Genomic DNA, 20,083 nt, shown 5'->3' with positions numbered 1-20,083 from the left:
TATGCTTTTGCTTTGTAACCTGAACTAAATAGTGCAGAGCAAACCCAACAATCAATAAATATTTACAGTGATTCTTGCGAATGGTTACAGGAAATCTATTCAGAAAAGGTTTTCAAACTACCTTTTCTAGCAGGTAAATTGTGAATCTGGCATGTCAGACGTTCACTAGAACTCTTCTGATCCACATGTAACTGAAGCAATTCTCTGTTTCTGTTATTAGAAATGAATAGCAGCATAGCTCAGTATATCATGATTTTAAAGCACTATTTGATTTTTTGTTTAGTATTTTTCTTACACATTCTGATACATTTTAAGAAAAACATCAACCTGTAATAGCAATTAAAAGAAAACTAGAGTGTGCTACATTGAACTACTCTTTGTACTTTTTTTCAACAGTTCTCTGATATTTGTATATGAGTTATGGCGAGTCTTCTAGGATGTAACATGAGTTGTGATTTCATCCTGCTTTATATTATCAATAGCAGAAGCTCTGTTCTCTGCTGATTTACTAGAGGCAGAATTTTAACACAGGAAAACTTTCACTTCATGTGGAGATCAATGTAAACAATACATAAAAAATGAACATAAAATGACAATGAGAGTTTAAGGTCTTATTTTCCCCACCATAGTTTTATTTTCATTTTGGATATGCGGACAAATCACATGTTCTCACTTTCTACGAAAAATTCAGACACCTTTCAAAAGAACTTCTAAGACTGACTTTCAAGACTATTCAAGTCACAAAATCAGCACATTCTGCAAGAAAGCTGTGTTCTTTTACAGCTACGAAAGTAAGAAATCATGTAGGGAACAAGGACAATCTAGTTGACAGTATACTGCATTTGAATTAAGAAAAACATCCCTCTTCAGGACCAAGATTTTCTGAGTGGCATTAATTTCACCCTTGTAAATGCCCCATACCGAGTTCCCCAACTGCTAAAACAGAGAATATTTCTGTGTCATAAGAGGCAGACACAACTTCCCCGACAGCTGAAACCCTCACTGGTTATGGGATCTCTGTGGGAAGAAAGACAAAAGAACTGAGCACACAGGAAGGTGGAGTGGGTTTGGAAAATGTTTTTGGCTTAGTCAGAAACAGTAGATTGTGTCCCATCTGTCTACAGTGAAAGAACTTTCCCTTGCATATTACTCACATAATAGGTACGGGATGTCTTCTACTGTATTGTTTTATTCCATCACTACAGAATAATACCACAGAATTTAGAAGAGCACAGAGAATTTAGCATTCTTAGCATGGCTGGAATACACAATTACTGGAGAAATAAAAATTGGGAGTTCTTTATATGGAGGACTGCTAGTACTTTTTCATGATAAATGCATCCAAATGGTATAATATTTATACAAGTAATATATAGTATATTCATTTATTCGTTCCATTTTAGTTACACGGAATTATTATGGTTAGCCAGTCTAACTTCTCCCCCAGGGGAATCTACCCTATTTTAAAAGTCCAGTGTTTACCACAGAACTGGATCATGTTCTCTAGGAAAGTATCTCATCCTGAATGTAAATATTTCTAATGACAGATGCATGACTTTTCACAAGATGTTCCAATAAGTAATTTTTTAAGCACTAAAATCTGTTCTTTGTGCCTGAAACTACGGAGCTCTAATGTCCATTTAATCTTCTGATACTTTTGCTAGAAAGGTGCCCATTGTTATCAGATTTTCTCTCTGAATTTAAAATAGGTTGAAATCAGGTTGTCCTTTAATATTTTATTTGATAAAATAAATAGGAAAAAGACCTAGACTTTTTCATACCAATCCTTTCAATATTCTAGTGTGCTTCTCTAAACCTGTTTCAAATTTTAACATCATTCTTGAAGTGTTAATGCAGGACACAGAACCCCATTTCACCATCAAACAAGACTGTTAAACACACAAGCAGGAGATTTGAGAACCCACACATACTCTTTGGCCACAACTCTTTTGGGCTCAGCCCTGGTTCACTAAATCCTGAGACTATCAGAGTGCTTAAATTAGCTCAGATTTAGCACATTTAACACATCGATCAGTTGTTGACAGAAGTACAGTCATCACTTACAGACAAATAGGTTTTCCAGCACAAATATATTTTAAGCAGGCTAGATATATTTAAATTACTCTATCGTTTTTCCTGTCCCCTGTAACTATTAAAAGCCCTGACTTCTAATAGATCAATACCAATTTTCTAGTATTTTTTTTCTTACCACATTTTAAAATGTCATCTTACTATCATTAATGAAGCTACTGAGAGATTTTTAGTTACTTTTTACTTTTTTCTTTTAGTCAGGTATTACAGTTCCTAGCATCTGGTTACATTCACTGTTTCCCCATTCATTTTCAGCTTGTGTTTTAATATGTGTTGGGTTGGTTTGTTTTTTGTTTGGTTTGTTGTTTGGGGTTTTTTTGGTGTTGTTTTGTTTTGTGGGGTTTTGTTTGTTTATTTGGGTTTTGGTTTTGTTTGTTTGTTTAAACTCCCTTCCAGGTAAAGTCAACATTGCCTTCATTTTTATTATAACCTTTAGAAACTCAGAAAAATTGTTCTTAAACATTTCCAAGTTATGATTAATACTGTTTCATTCAAATCTTTTCTCCCTTTTGATACAGTGCATATTTGCTGTCTCTTAAAATGACAAGTACAGTGGGCTGAACAATACAGGCACAACCACGAGATGATAAACAAGCACTAATTTCTAATTCTGTAAACAATTTTTCTTTGTCCTTCAAGATGACATAAAATAGGTAATTTCTTTATATTGCATTCAACAATACTTTAGTTGAGGGGCGTGTTATCTGAAATTTTCAGAGATTTTAATGAAGTTCTGGTATGAAAGCATAGAACCTCTAGGATATTTCATTCATAGTTCCCCAAGTTCAGGAGGGTTTTGTTCTTACATAGAACAGATATCCAGTAAAAAAGGGAATGATCCTGTTCTCCCGTGTGATGGATGGTCTGTAGAAGATATGCAGGAGATCTGCCTTTTGTTTAATATGTGTCAAAACACTGAGCACTGGTCCCACATACACTGATATCCTAGCAACAATACAAAGGGTATAAAACTATAAACATCTACATGTATCAAGCCGTCCAACTGATAGCAAACAGTATATTTAAAGCTATAAAATGACCTCTGCTTCCATGCTAAAAAACACAAATTTTTTCATATATATATATATATATATTTTTTTTTTTTTTAACCCCAGTCTTGCTTTGCAGACTTTTTCTATTCCTTGGACTGGCTATAATGGCAAAGGATCGGGTCCTTTACTATGTGTTCACATACAGTCTACTGACCTCAGTTTCCATCATTTTAGAATAGTTTCCTCATTTAAAATAATTTTTTAAAGGTGAGGACAAAACCAATGAAAACTGAGGATAGTTTAAAAAACATTCGGGTAACACTCAAGGTGACTACAGAGCATAGGCATTATTTGTGCAATTCCTTGACGGTCAGTGAAGGTCACAAGACTCTGTGATCTGCAAGGTTGCTTCAGCAGAAACTCTTTGAAGCTACAGCACATTTAACTTTAGATTTTTCTTCATAAAAGTATTCTAATTACAAAGGCTTGGGAACGCATGCGAAGCATTTAACAATGCAAATTTTCAAACAAAATAAAACTCTAATTAATGCCAGAAGCTTAATTTTGACTCAGCTGTAAGCAAGTTTTCACTAATGAATAACTCACAGAACTTCAGTACTGGCAAGTACTGGCTCTGAAAATAACAATATGTTCTCTTAGTGCTAAAAAAAGAAAAAAAAAATGAAATAACAAAAAAGCTCTACTATTTATATGAATGCTTGAGTCGTCACAGTTCACATTATCAGCTGACAGTAACTTGTATCATGCAGAACACAGTCATTGTTGGATTAGAGAGCTCCACTTCAGTAAGGAGACCAGAGGCAGACCAGGTAACAAAGGTCATCAACTCTTTGAGGTGACATCTCTACTATGACTTTGTAAAGTTGCTGAATAAAAGTTCTTAATGATTCTGTTTGTGCTGTGCTAAATTATGTTCCTAAATAAGTAAAGTATTGCAAGCCGTTTTTTTTTTTCCCAAGGATCTGAAAGTTCTCTTTGCATTGCATGGTGGAAAATGATCTTCCGTTGATTTTTTTATTTTTCTGTCTAAGTTAATAACCGAATTCATTTCACAAAGCACGCGTGATGGAAAGCACAGCATGTGGTATCTATCCACTCCTTTCTTTGTGCATATTATACCCTTGTAAAGAACCAATATTTAAATAAAACAAAAATGCTCATTTCATGTTGGTGGTCATCAGTTTTCTGAAGTCAAAATGCATTTTCCCACGTTCAGCTTTGAGTTCCATCTTGTCCCATGTCAAAACTACCGATAAATATTACAAGAACTATACACAGCTTACTGTTTTTTTTTCCAACAAAATAAAAAATACTCCTTTTGATCCATACTGTCATAAAAGATCTCTCTGCAACATTTGTAGAAGACAGATAGCTCATATAAAAGGCAGTAACAGCCCACAAAATATTCAACAATGTTGAAATACACTAAAACCAAAAAAGTAACAAAAAATACTTATTTCAGATAGAGTTTATTGATAATAAAATTAAAACCAACTCACATGTTAATCATTGACAACCTTTCAGTTTACTACGAAGCTGGAAAACGCCATTCTGAGATATCCAAAGATGTTTCTATTTCTATAAAATATACGGTGATGTATTTTAATACTAAATCTTGTTTTCACATAACACCATAGTGCTTTATACAGAATATCAACTTATTTGTGAATTATCATTAAGAACATTTGAAATAACACCATAATAATTAGACATCCTACGTCTTCATTTTTGTTTGCGTTATGTTTTCCAGCTACAGGTTTCTGAAAATTACCATTAGTTTTGTTCTTCTCTTCAAGAAGAGCATACAGGAGTTTTCAAAATCAAGAAAGGATGAAAATGTGATTGAAATATAGGATTTTGTTCTAACGAAATATTATTACTGGAACTCCTTTTTGATGAACTCATCCTTTTTAGGGAAAGTTTCTGTAAGAGATACAGCTGTCCTGTGCGTATGTTTGGCTTCAGATGTACACGTTCCAACAACACTATTAAAATATAGTAAATATAATGGATTTTTAAGGCTCATTCCAGAATCCATACCCATGAAAACATTGCACTGAATTCAACTGCACGATCGCCTAATTGAGAAATGCAATTTACTCGTCTCCAGTACTTTTATGGTACAACAGGGGTTTTACATATTGATACTGAAAGGATACTTGGAAAGTATTCCCATGTTACCACCACATCTATCTTAGCAATGCTATGTTTGCACCAACTTCACTGTGCATAATAGTTACTATGAATTACTGGTTTATTGTGAAGTTATTACACTGCATTGACTGCAATCCAAGGCATGCTAAATGATTTCTATCAAGCTAAAGCAGGTAAACGGAGTCCTTGAAAATGTCAGTAGATACCATTCCTATTTGTTAAGCTCAGCACGTTTCTAAATGTAGGCACAAAGCTCGAGTACAGAGACAGGCGTTTGGTTGCTCTTCTGGCTTCAGAAAACAGCAGAAAAGCTTCTACCTTAATATAACCATGGAACTGAGAACTTACTGATAATTTTTTTTATCCTAAAATTCCAAGCAGCAACAACATTTTCCTTTATATAAAACAGGTATGTAAGGCATTTTATTTTGAACAGTTTACAAAACGGTATAGCCAAAATGTTTTTTTACTCAAGAACTTTATCTTAGTACTTATTCATCAATGTCCTGAACTTGAAAGGATCACAAAGAAACAGTCCTTTAAAAAATCAATGCAACGCATAACACATCTACTAAAATAAGAATATTAAAAGAAAAAAAAATTGGAACCTAGTTTAAAAAATTCTCTTGCTTTTCAGTTGTTTTTTCCTACCTGGCCCATCCCAATCTTCAGTCTCCACAGCAAGCTGCCCTGGTTTCTCTGACCTTGCATCAGCATCAGATTCTGCTGCCTCCTGGATGCCTTCTTCATTGCCTGAAAAAAACAATCAAAGAAATATGGTATTGACATATTTCAATAGCAACTTTTAGGCAGAGCTCCTACAATATCCAAACAACTGCTTAAATGTGTAAGTAAAAACATCTGCATGCCTATAAAGAGAGAAAATGAAAAAATAATATTATTAGACACGCAAATATCTGTGAGTTCCCAGTGATTTAAACAAGCCCTCAGCATTCAATGCTTCCAGTTCTGTGGAGAGATGAATCTTGGAAATTAGTGTTTACTCCATATACTTAAAAAACAGAATCACAACTTACATCGAGTTCTGTAAACCAATGAATAGAAAGTCATTAAGTTTGTATGCACAAATAAGAGAAAGAAATCGTCTTGTTACTCCCCAGGAACATACACTTGCAGTTATGTGTTTTCTTGAACTGACACCTAACTGTTTCTTATGCATTGCGGATTACATACCAAGTACAAAAATATGGTCTACTAAAGGTTCCTGCTTTTCAGGCAACTAGCGGAGAGCTATGCTGTGGTACTTCAGTATTTAAGGAATTTGCCCTTAAAGGTCATAATCTACCAGCAAGTCTCTATGATAATTTGCTCCCTATCAAGCTTTATCTAATAAATGCAAAATTTCTGATGAACTGTAGAATTTCCACCATCCAGAAGTACTGTAGAACATCTGTCTGCCTTCAGTAATTATCCACTACAAGGCTGTATATAGGACACATGGAAAACTATGATAAGGTTATTTTTTTACTTGAGGAACCCCTTACTGAAAGTGCGGTTATTTCAGTTAAACAAAGCTTCTCCATGCACAAATAATTTTTAAAAAGTGCTCAAAAAATTACAGTGAGGTTGAGGGTTTCGGATATCAACACAAAATAATCTGGCCACAGCGATGTGTTAAATGACATACCCAAGGGCTTATCCAGGCCAATACTTTACTGTATTTGTAGGGCTTTTTTTTGTCTGGTTGGTTGGGGTGTGTTTGTTTGGTCTTTGTTGTTTTGTTTTTCATTTTCTACTACTCATCAATCCAAGAAACTCTTGCATAGGAAGATACTATGTACACAATTAATTACATCAGTCAAACAGGACTGAATTATGGTATAATATTTTCAGCAATCTTGAAGTTAACTTTTTTAGAAATGATGTCTAACAGAAAAGTGGCACCACTAGAAAAGTAAGTACGTGTATTTAAGAATCTGAAAATCAGACTGTTGATTTGACAATCGGAGAGCAAGAAGGAGCAAAACACACAGCAATAAAACAGTAACTTGTAATTTTTTCCCACTCATGATAACAAAAGCTTTTATTAGCAACATAGGTAAAGAAATGTGATCACAAGAAACCATGCCAGATCCCCATCCATTATCACTGGAGCTATATTTATACCAGATAAGATTGTGACCCAGAGTTTTCAAGTACATGAGTATATACAAACACCATAAAGTATTAACTTATGTGCACATGTAACATCTCATAATAACACATTCTTCCTTGCATTCATAAAACAAACAGTTTTTCAAATCTTAAGTATAAGAGCCTGGTAAACTACTTCTCACACAAACACAATACTCACAATACTGTATTCACTCCAGACTTTGATAACTAAAATGCAGTTCAGTGTATCTGTAGTACTAAAAATATAGTCCAGTGTTTATAGGCACTTAAAGCTAAAAGACATCACTGATATCTTGTATAATTTTTCTGTTAAACACACTGTATATTTTTCCCAGGCATTTGAAGTTCACATGCTTCAGTTCAACCTGGAGTTACCTTTCAGAAGACAGTCCTAAATATTCACATGCTGAAAAAGCTATCTAGTTTCTTACAAGTAGTTTTAGCAATTATTTGGTTTATTAACAACTAACCTGTTTTGAATTAGCATTTATACAGTTATTTAGTAGTAACCAAACAGAGCTTTGCTTTTTTTTCAGATATTTTTACCTTCATATTTCTGCCTTCATAGATACTTATTTATAGCTGTAACAAATTGCTCTTTATTGGAGAGACACAAAGGACAATTTTCCAAGGTTCAAACCTGGCAAGATCAACTCCAGTTTTCTCCAAAATGTGGGAAAGCACTTCACAGCAAGGGCAATCCTGATTAGGAGTTTCTAACTCAAGCTCTTTCAGAATACAAAGCTCTTAAAATGTTCCTTGCATGGAATTTTTCTACTAAAGAAAATGTTTTTCTTCCATGGTAAACAATAGATCTCCATGAACTCAATCAGAACAACAACAATCGAGAAAAGTATTAATAAGAAGAATTCCTTTAGATAGAGCCCAAGCATGGAAAATTTTATCTCCAAAATATAAGTATTTCCAGGCTATAATGTATGCAAACCTGGAGTTATCATGCAAATTTGAGCATTCTTTCAATCAATGCAACCAACCAGAACATCAAACAAACAAAACTATCAGAACTGAAAGAGGAGGAGAAACTTATGCGAAAGGATTGGGCTGAAGGGCAAAAGGAGGACAGAATTACAGCTAAGGTATACAACCTACGGCACACAGTAGTTAAGCGTTTGGGAGATGAGGAAAGATCTAAAAAATGTATGTTAGCAGATGGCTTAACTTTTCACTAACTTGCTTTTTCAGCCTTTCGTGAATTATGGTGTGTTACATGTTTTCAAGTTTTCATGCATTAATGCATGTCCTGTGCAAATGGAATAGAACAAAATGTGCAGAATTTACAACAAGGAAAACTTTATTTTGCATCTAGAAGTATTTAAAATTATTTTCATTGATATTTTCTATTATTCAACAACTACCACATCCATGCATTACACACCTGACATACCACAACACTGATTTCTCCTGTTCCCTCTGCACTGCAGGGATCTGCTTGTGCCACCACCCAGCGCTATGTTATCTGTGGGCTTCAGAACCCACCAGCAAAGCAAGTCTATCCCAGGCTCACCTGAGCACCACGGTCAGATGAACATGGACAACCAAGTCAGTCCATTTGGAGCATGAGACACTGCAACTTTTAGAAGCCAAGAGGAGGCTTAGCACAAGAGCTGATAACAGAACACATCTCTCAGGCTTTTTTATTTTCTTTCCCTTTACTTAATGCTGCTTTAGCAGCTACCATTTGTTCAGCACAAAGGAGTTTATTTTGTTACAGAATTTATTTTCTTTCCATTGTTTACTCTTTTTGTTCACTTACTGACTATTTTCCAGTCTCAATAAGACTATTTTTAATATTTATTTTAAAACTGATTACATTTTTCTTCAATTTACAGGTGCAGACATTTAATTGGATCCAGGACAATTTTTCTTCCTTCTTCCAAGTAAAATCAAGTGCTTTTTGCCTTATATATACCACCTACTTTGATACTAACCTGCTGATTCCTTTACAGTGCCATTGTTTTTGTTTTTCCTCATGCTTATTTCTTCAGTTTGCTGCTCAATTACATTTTATATTGAAGGTAAAGGAGAAGCAACTTTTTACCATCAACACCAAAGCATGGTCTAGACGTATCAGCAATGATGAATGCTCTAAAATGAAGTAAAACCTGCTTCTGTTTAAGTTTTTCCTTCCGGCAACTAGGATCAGTAAAGGAATTCTGTCCTTTAAAAGAATATCAGTGAATTTAAAAAATATATATATATATATACTCATATGAGCAAGAATCTATAATGTACATTTAGTCATGAGTCAATTACGTCTACTGGATTTTCAGTTATTTCTCTATATTTGGTATTAAAGCTGCACTTTGGGCAGAATTTGTCCCCTCTGACCTTAGATGTCTGAAAGTTAAGCAAGTCCACACTAGTTCTGTAGGCGCTGCTAGAGACAGGGAAGAGAAACCCCCCCAGCAACTCATCCTGCTTGAGGATGCCTGAGATCCACGACCCCTCTTGCTGTCTGCGATAGCTGAAATGAATCATCCTCTGAAAGACACAGCTTAGACTAGGAACCTATCTTTAGCCAGCTAAAGTTATGTGAAACAAATCTCTGCCTTATGCTAAAGTGCTGAATACACAGAATACTGCTTAAATAAGAGGAAAAAAAAAGTCTTATTCAAACAACTTCAACACTGTAATATGAATAGAAGTTCTATCTTGACCTTACTGTTTCTTACCAACATTAACTGTTTCTGTTGCCCTACAAAAACAGTTTAAGGTTTCTTAATGTGGTTTTTAATATTCTAGTGTTTATCCAATAGATGCAAGTAAACACACTGTAATTCAAGGTGGTACGGCTGGTCAAGGGAAACTGAAGACTGTAAAAAGAGACGTATTACCAGAAAAATGAGAGGGAGAACTCTAACATCTCTGACAACACTGACAGGCTGGAAAAAAGGGACTTGAATATTAACAAGTAATTTCAATTTAATCTTTTTAACAAATTAAAGACTTCCCAATTTGTACTTAATCAGCTTGTACCACAAGTAGTTGCGGTATTTTAAAGCAGAACGTGGGTTAGCAGCTCTTCTCAACCCTGCTGATTTAATCCATGTTGTTCCTATCACTATTAGGCTCTTACAGAACGTCTCGTATAATAAAACTATTGAACTTTCTTGACTAGGAATGCCATAGCAGCTGTTAGTCACTCTATAATGTATTTTGCAATCAGTTAAATCAACAAAGTATTTTTAACAATGAACAGTTCAGAACTGACAGATCTACTTTCTTGTTCACAACTGCTTATCGCAGCATAGATATCATATATGTTTGCCAGGTGCTTCCTATAGTTAGGATACCTTCACAGAGGCCGCTCACAAAAGATAAGGTCATAAAAGAGATGAAAAATGTGCAAGCTTCATACACTCATGGTTTTATCATCAGACAAAATAGCTTTGGGTGAAGAACTGTACCAGCCACAAACAGTACACAGCAGCTTCTATTAGAGTGAGAGAACATTAAAAGCTTGAAATTCAGTTTGTGCTCATTCTTCCTGGCAGCATAAATGTAAACTTAAATTGTTAACATCCTAATACAGCTGTTCAGAGTGAAACATCACTTCTCAATTGTAATAAATCAATTCAGAAATAAATTGTTACAAAGCCTGTAGCATTCTGTACTGCCAAAAGAAAACAGACACGATGCAGATACCTGGGGAGTCATTCACTGTAGACTTTAATTTCGCAAGGTACATAACCTTACATACATTCACAGGCCAGTGAGACTGGTCTTGGAGGAACAGCTCTTTTGGTGACATGGGGGAAGGGGCCCTTTCCTTCTTTCTGCCGTAATTTACATTCCAGATCCAGCTGAAGAAGGATTCTGAGACTTTATATATGAACTAGATGCCAGAGTTTCAGAAACTATAAATTAGTATTCAAAATTTGTTCTTTGTTACTCGCTTTATCACACTGCCTACGACCAGTGACACAGCTTACGCACACTGATAGTCTTGCTCTTGAATCCTAGGAAACACAATGTAAGCTGCGAATCATTGCCAGGAACCTCTCTTCAGAAGTAACACTCATGTAACTTTGAAACAAAGCATATACAACTTTAAATACAAATGCAATGTATTTAATTCATTCAATGTAACTTACTTTTTGGCAGCACACACTATTCTTAAGAATACCAGTGACATCTAACAGGACTTAAACGTCCTTCTTTTGGATTACCTCTTTTTAAATAATTCTATTTATATATGTAACAAGCAGAAGTCTGTAGTTTTAATGGCAATGCAAATTTTCAGCCGATATAAAACATGCTGGGTATAAAATACATGCAAATAATGAAAAAAAAAAGTCTTTAAATATGCTTTTGGTATGGAAATAGAACTCTGAGAAAAAAAGATACTACAGAAATTGGTGGGGTTTTTCCATACTGTGCCATCTTTGGCATCTGGGGTGAGGACGACGTGAACAGCTACAGTGGCTACAGTGCCATGCAAATGGGTTTATTCTTCAAGCCTTGCAAGGACAGAGAGAGAGAGAGAGAGAGAGAGAGAGAGAGAGAGAGAGAGAGAGAGAGAGAGAGAGAGAGAAATCTGGTGCTTTCACTACCTGACTCTGTAATCATTTTATCATATGTATATCAAAAATAATTTCAGTGAAGCCCACCAACATCAACTCAAACACCCTGCTCTACAAATATAGTAAGTTTGAGCAAAATGTAGCCTTCAGATGATTAATTTGCTAACACACCTGAAAGAAACCAGCACTTGTACATGTTAATCCACTGCATTTTATTTCAGATTATACTAATCATCTCAACACTTTGCTTCTTTGCAAGCAATTACTGTTTTCTGTCATGCTGATTAACAATCATAGTTTCTCCTGGAAGAAATCTCATTTGAAATAACTGTATGTTTCTAGTTGCCCTAAACATTGTAAAAATTATTTATCCAGCAAATGTCAAAAATAATACACTGTCTCTTATCCTAACTTTTATGAAACGTCTATGAATATCCACGTGTCAGTGAATACCTACATGTATGCAAGCTGTTAAATCTCAAAAATAATGGTATGGAAACTATTCTAGTTCATAGTGAAATCACCACTTTGTTTAACAAAATGACATCTTGACACAATGACATTTCAGCACAGTGATCATGTTAAAAAACAGTGTCAATTATTTCTAACAATTTCAGCTACGGCACTTTTCCTCTGGGATAAGACGCTGCTGTGTAGCAAGTTCATCTAGACCGAGTCTGGCCTTCCTCCTTCTCTAAATGTTTGATATGTTCTCATTATCGCACTGTTTGCTTTTGAAGTCCTTTCAAGACAAGGATCACTCATTCAAATGTATTTCCTGCAGAACAGCGAAAGTGCAGACTTTCCTTCTGTTAATGAGTTTTATATTTATACTAATTTTTAGGGAGCAACTCCTGTGGCACCAGTACTACAAATGAGTATCTTTCAGATACACTGGCTACCAAAAAGCTTCTATAGATTTAAAGGAAAAAAAGAAAGATTTTTTTTTCTTTTCAGTCTTTCTTTCCCCACTTAAACTTCAAATACAAGAACTCTGTCAGATGTATTCAAGTGAACGTGGGGTTCAGGCTAACATAGCTCTAGGCATTTGATTAGAAAACTAGCAGAAGTCTATTTTTAAAGATATTTAGATGCCCCAAACAAAGACTGTTGTTTATTATAATTTTCAACAATTATTTCAATAGAAATCAACAGTCCATGAGATTCTAAACACCCTGGAGCAGAAGAGAGAGATGACTTCAGAGACACTCCAGTTGCTTTCTAAGTCTGAGGACTCTTTTGCAAGTTCATACTTCTTCATTACAAAAAAATTCTGTTCCTTCCCCAATGCAGAAATACTATGTCTCTTACAAGGATTGTTCATCCAACCAAGAAAATCTCATTTTATAATGTGCAGCTGAAATAATTGTCATATACACATTCCATTTTCATGTGATTTCCACACATCGCTACATAACAAGTAGCAATATACATTCTTACAAATATACATTCTTACAAAATATACATTCTTACAAAATGAAATTTTAGAATCATAGAATCACAGAATCATTTCGGTTGGAAGAGATCCTCAAGATCATGGAATCCAACCATAGCCTAACTCTGGCACTGAACCACGTCCCTAAGAACCTCCTCTGTGCATCTTTAAACACCTCCAGGGACGGTGACTCCACCTCTTCCCTGGGCAGCCTGTTCCAATGCCTGACAACCCTTTCTATGAAGAATTTTTTCCTAATATCCAATCTAAAACTTCACTGGTGCAACTTGAGGCCATTTCCTCTCACCCATTTACCTGGTAAACATTTTTATGCTTTCATTTGAAATAATCAGCATTCCAGGTGCTTCAATATCAAAAGAAGCCAATTCCCTATCACTGGAGGTTTGTTTCCACATACGTGCTGTATTATACATGGTTTCAAGAACAGTATAGACTTCTGTGAAACAAACCCAAGAAAAAGACTTAGCAGTCATAAGTAAATGCTTCTTTTTCTCTTATCCACATGAACTTATCCGGCAATTATATTTGTCTTAATATTTATCCAACAATGTCATAAATGTGGCATTTGCTTTACTTGTGTTTTTTGCTTTTACCGATCCTTTGGGAGTTAAATTACTGCCCGTATCCCCACTGATGTTCTATATAGCAGAAAGCCTGTGAGCAACTCTGCTTTTAGGACATGTGTTGACAAAATTTTTTCAGGGGATGTCTCGGAATTCTTGAAAAATAATCAGAATTTTTCTGTCAAGAACATCAAATTAGATTAAAAACAGCAAAATGGGCCTTCATTATAAATAAAATTATTAACAAATGTGCAGTACACGTGAACTAAGGTTGCAGTGAAATTTGCCATTTGTGCAATTCATATTTTAAAGATTACCCTTATTAATTTGCAATCGAGATTCTGTCAAATTTGAGCTTAAATTTAAGTCAATACAAGTTCAAGTTTTGTGACTTTCTAGAATGGGGACATTACACTACTTGTTGTAACCAAATAATCCCTTTCATCATAGCTGTGAGAGAATTCACAATTTCATTGTTCTTAAGAAAACCAAAATGTGCTGACTGAAAAGGCTGGTGTTGCTTTGATAAACTGCTTAAAGTTGAAAAAGCTATTTAAGTGTTCCTTTCACTTTATAATTCTGTGCAGTTAATATTTTCTATTTGGATATATGTATTTAATTCTTGAAAGATAGCTTGCTAGTTTCTTTTTGAGATACAGTTTTCTGCTTGATGACCGATTATTTAATTTCTTGATTAAAAGAAGGGTTTGCTTGTCTAACTTAGGTCCAATTTTTATCCCAATAAAGTTGATGTTAATACCGACACGGATTTCAGTATGCCTGAAAATACAGTCTAAGACATTTACATATGGGTTAGCAGTAAACAGAAAAGAGTATAGGATAGACAATCTCGTCCTTGTTACTCTGGAAGCCTTTCTGTGCTCTCAAGTGAATGGTGAAAATCACTCCAACCTTTTCAGATATCTCCTTTCTCTTCCAGCAAGAAAACAGGTGGTCCTCTGAGCTCCAGGGACAGGAAAAATGAGACAGCACAAGAGGTAAAGCACAAGGCAGATGCTCATGTTCAGACGAAAAAGGTCTCCTTTCCTTCTGTCAGGATCCAATCTAATTCTGACTTAGCATCCTTTGAAGGCTGTTACCAGAGAAAACCCTTCCTTTCTTTGTCCATATTCAGCATCTGACAAAAGGTATGGAAAATGCATGGGATTCAGTTTTTTCAGCTGAATGGGATACAGACAAACATAGGGGAACCCTCACTCTGGTCGGGGAACATGTGAATCCAACACAGGTTCACAAACATGCACACAAGTCAGTATTTTTGGAAGGAGTAGCACTGTCAGTTCTTATGCAGATTCTTGTTATCCTAGGAGATGAAAATACGTCATCACACACACATGCCCTCTCCTGTCTCTGCTTACCAAAAAGAATTAATATGTCCTTCATTTATTTGAAAAGACTACATAAAGGAAATGTAATGAATTAAAACAAATGAAAAAAAAAAAAAATTAAAGGAATATGAGCCCCAGAAGAACAGAAGTATTGCCAGGGAAAGATAATGTCAGGCGCAGGGAGGGGGGGTGTCTGGTGCCAAGCAAAGCCGAGGGCTGTGCAATCACCTCTATCAGTGCTCTATCAGTGTCTACACTCCAGCCAAATCCAGAGAAAACAAGGAGTCAAAGATTCAGGTCAATAAGCTTACAGGCGATTTGCACAAACAGCTCCTCTAGCAAGGTAAAAAACAAAGTCATATTGGCTTTTCTTTTTTATTCTTTCTCTTTGAACTCCCTGGTCCAAACACACCCTGGAAATGTCAGTGTTATATGCAAGAATTTAAAGAGCTGAGCTTCTTAATCCCGTTAAGAAATAAGAACAAAGTTGCCTGTAAAGATCTCCTTATTGAGCTCAAAGTGATTATGGTATAGCTGCCTTATGCTGATCCTACTTCCACTTGCTATAGCAAAAAGAGGTAGAAATTTGTCATGAAATCCATTTACTGAAAAGGAAAGAAACGTTATTGATTAAAAGGTTTGTGGTTAAAAAAAAAAAAAATAAAAGGAAAGAAAAAAAGGCATATATCTGCTTTATGATCCAGAACCAAAAAACAGCAAGCATATTGTTAGTCATTACATGCCTAACATGAAAGAAGCAAAGAATATTTACACTGATGCACACAGGCATAAACACACAAAGTCATACTCCAAAGGAAAAAGGGACACAGGAAATCATTTCCAGGGTGTTAAGAGTTTGGCTGGTATTATAGATGGTAGCATGATAGCTTCGCACATGAAGTATGAAGGGAAAGATTAATGCACAGAAGAACTTAGCTTTGTACATGCTTTTTTCTTATATGGAGAATCACACTGCAGCTGTTTCCCTGAATCTCAAGCCTGGCTGCACAATCAGGTCACATGGTTTAACATAAAAAATTCTGGTCCTAAGCTGGTCTGGCAGGCTAATGACAAAATACTGTACACGAGCAGAAAACTTGGATCGGGTTCTGAGCTCATCCCCTCCTGCCCAAGCAGAATATGAGAATACAGCAGCAGGTATACACTCAGTGTGCAGAAGCCCATTTGTTCACTGAGTTCTCTTCTTGCTGGCTTAGAAATGTATACAAGTTTCAGACAGCACTGGATTCCCCTCATCCCCTTCCTCCTCCACAAATGAAGACAAGCAATGTATCAGGATCCACAACCATGCATCAACACTCTGATTTGCTACAGGCATACACAGCGCTTTGTGCGCACTGGATCACGAAGCAATTGGTCTTTATCCCACATTACGTATCCCCCGTATCTTCCTGCGTCACCAACTGAAGCACAGTTAACCGTGGGAAACAGAAGCCTTTTCCTTTCCAGTCTGCCACCAGCAGTGTCAAGGACACTGAATCGCCTTCCACTGAGGGCTGGTGCCAATGGTGCCTTGTGAGGGAGGCGCTACGGGGATCCTACAACATAAGGAACAGTAACAACAGCTGTGCTACACACAAAGAACAAGAGAATTCAACAAAACTGTCCTGCTAAGCATAGCTGCCAGAAATGGATAAGCCTTCCTCCTCTGATTATCAGATATGTACCTTCCTTCATTTGCTCTTCCTTCTGGAAACAGTCCCATGTTTTCTCTCTTGATTATAGACCATCCTCCATTTTCTTCTCTTGTCTCTTTCTTTCACCACAGCTACTTACCTATCTAATAATCTCAAGTGATCCCTCTCATTGCTCAAGATAACTTTTCCTTTGAAAGTTAATCCCTCATTGAACACTACTGCTAAGAAGGTCACAAGGAACTGTAATTTGTTCAGCCAGTTCCCACCCTTACAACGTACACAAGGCTCCTATTTCCCTTGCTGTTTACAGAGAAGAAGAGACATCACCTCCGTATGAGCACGGCAAACTTTCTAACTAACAGATAAGAATATTTTTTTATTTTACCTAAGGGTATCTAGGCAGGATGACAACAATCAGAGACTAAAAAACAATGATAAACTACTTCATAGGCCAAATGAACTTAATTTAGTTACTTTGCTTTTCATCTCATCACCTCCAGCTTCTTGGCTTTCGCATTGTTCTATTGTTTGTGTTCCTTTCTTGTTTCTCTGCTCCTGCCTTTATTAGCCCTGACATGCCTCCAGCTCATTTCTTCTCTCTGTTAGCATCACCTCATTTTCTTATTCCTACCTATAGAAGAGTCAATCTGTAGGTACTATCTCCTACATTCCACAGTCACCTAGTCAATGACTCCTCTACATGGGAGACAGGCTACTTTCTCCTTATTCAGGCTATCTTTGTTAGTAGAAGAAATACTGGCACTTATCTAATAAATCTTCTAGAGCTGAATTTAACCTGAATTAATCTGATACAGGCTTTGATTTCAGATACGCACTATCTGGACACTTCAGCAACACGGGTTCAGTGCTAATACAGGCTTTGTGTGGACAGTATCACCAGATACCCTATTTATCTGTAGCGCAGAAATTTTGTAGTAGCTAAGCATAAACAGCAATTGTCAAAGACCACAAACAGACAAAATGTAATGCATTATCACCAAGGCTACCTTCTACTACAATTTTTGTTTCTATTCCAAAGACTGCAACCAGCACAGCTTTGTAATGGAAGAACACGATGACTATGTTATTATTATCGCTCTTTCCAAAATATTCCCTTTCCCCTAATCTCACTGTCAAAACCGCAAACTTCTCTAACTGCCATCTATTCTGAAGCTCTTCCGAAACATTCATCCTTGGATGGGAAACTTCATCTAGAAGGTTAAAAATTCACAACTGCAATCTTAAAGGTATCCCTGACAAATCTTCTTTTTTGCTTTTAATATTTATATGCTGAAACACTGTTCACTTCTTCACATTTTAGTGTAAATGAAGAGCATGTAGGAATAATTATTCACATGTTAATTGTGGTTTTGTGGTGTTGCAAAAGTGTGGGGGCAGGTGTAATTTTCCAGATTCCTTGTTGTAAAAGCCATTAATAAGCAAAAGGAGAAGGGAAAAATAATAGCCAAAAGTCATAATTGTGAAAACGGAAAAGTTGTAAAGTGACATGTAGCTCAATCAATATGATTAATTTGCTTCACACTTTGCAGAGGCTTTTGCCTTCGCCTTCTAATTCTGGCAACTATTCTGCTGAATCAATCTCATAAACCCAAATTAATAAGGTGGGAATGACAGGGATGGCTTTATAAAGGTTAGCTGTTTGCATTTTAGGCAGTAAGAGACTGCTTATAATATGATCAGGCACAGTTTGACAGGAAAATCTCTTCAGTCAAAAGCCAAAGTTACCAAGTTGTGAACCTATATGTTCTCTATCTTTGTTTATCTGAACGAATTGCGAGGTCAGTAAATTTCTGCCTTCAGTGCCTAGTTGAGATATTTAAAAGCCTCAGCTTTTAGGTGATGCCTGGATTTACATAGCTGGGGAAGTACGAAAAACATACCACTGGGAAAGCCTCACAAACGCCTCCTCCCCAACTGTTGTGCCATTTGTTACCCACGTATCTTGATTCCTGCAAGAAGTCCCACTACTCATATCTCTTCCTGTTCTGCATCACCTTGGAAGAAACCCTGGCAGAGGGAAATGGGAAGCCAGGATAGACAAATACTTATGTTCAATAAAATTCCCTCTACTTTATAACCAATAAAAATCCCCCAACTTCCTTAAACCTTTCATAGTCCATGCTAGCAACAGGAGAATGGAGAGAAAGCACAAACAATTCCCATGCCAATTTTGATATCTTTGGGGAAAAGGAAACCTGTCACATGACAAAACACAGAGCTACACTTACTTTTCCCTCCTTTGAAGATATTTGTGGTTTACAGGCTACCTGCACTGTTAAAGAGTAAAACTAAAATCAGAAAGTCAGGCCCTCAAAACAGAAATTAGAATGCATACATTTGCTCTCTAACCTATTTGGTAGATATGTGATTTTCAAGCTTTTATTCATTATGTTAAAGAAAAAATATTTTTAGAAAAAAAAAACAACTTATTTCTCATCCTATTTTTTAATTTCAATACTGAAGCAGTACAAAAAGGTCATGAATGATCAACAGATTAATGACACAAATCTTGAGAATATGCCTCACTTTTAGTATTTACTATATAATACAGTTCCAAACCCTTCCACTAATAAAAGGGTATTTGATTTCCAGATTAGTTTTGTCTTCTTGGGTTTTATCCTCAGAAAAACATACGTGACCTCATGTCAATGACACTTAAGATGTGACACTGAAGACACAGTCCATTCAACAGAAGTTGAGACACTAATAAAAAACAATACATTTCTAGTCTCTCATGCCATCCTTTCCCAGGGATATTCTCAACTTACTTCAAAGTGGGGTTTTCTGTCACACTGCCTCAGCTGGAAGGAGATTAGGAGTTTTATGTGCCCCTTTATCCTCAGAATTTTCCTTTTCAACTTTTCTTCTGCAGCAGTTGCAGTGGATAGGTTTAAGATTCTTTCATAACCACAACACACTTGGAAAAAGAACTGCTGGGGAGTCAAAAGGTATTCAACTTGAAGAATCAGCAGATGTCCTTAATAAAACATGATAATCAAGATTCAGATTTGAATGTATTCCCACTTCATTCCTGATCTTGTTTAATACAATGCCCTGGATTCAGTGTTTTCCCTGAAATATGTGTTCTTTAGAGGGAA

General features: G+C 36.0%; 1 protein-coding gene across 8 annotated transcripts in view; it reads right to left on the bottom strand.

Annotated features, from left to right (window-relative positions):
- Nucleotides 1-20,083, bottom strand: part of ZFPM2 (zinc finger protein, FOG family member 2) — a 311,941-nt gene that overhangs the window by 224,729 nt on the left and 67,129 nt on the right. For 7 of the 8 annotated variants that reach the window (XM_065054232.1, XM_065054235.1, XM_005510549.4 and 4 more), the window contains one exon: nt 5,910-6,011. In XM_065054232.1, coding sequence (XP_064910304.1) covers nt 5,910-6,011 — 102 coding nt within the window. Of the gene's footprint in view, nt 1-5,909; nt 6,012-20,083 lie in introns of those variants that run through there. The other variant, XM_065054237.1, reaches the window with a different exon arrangement.

This window comes from Columba livia, chromosome 2, assembly GCF_036013475.1.
Source record: "Columba livia isolate bColLiv1 breed racing homer chromosome 2, bColLiv1.pat.W.v2, whole genome shotgun sequence".
Classification (NCBI taxonomy): Eukaryota; Metazoa; Chordata; class Aves; order Columbiformes; family Columbidae; genus Columba; species Columba livia.
The sequence above is the reverse complement of the archived record's forward strand: the minus strand, read 5'-3'. Positions and strand labels throughout refer to the sequence as shown.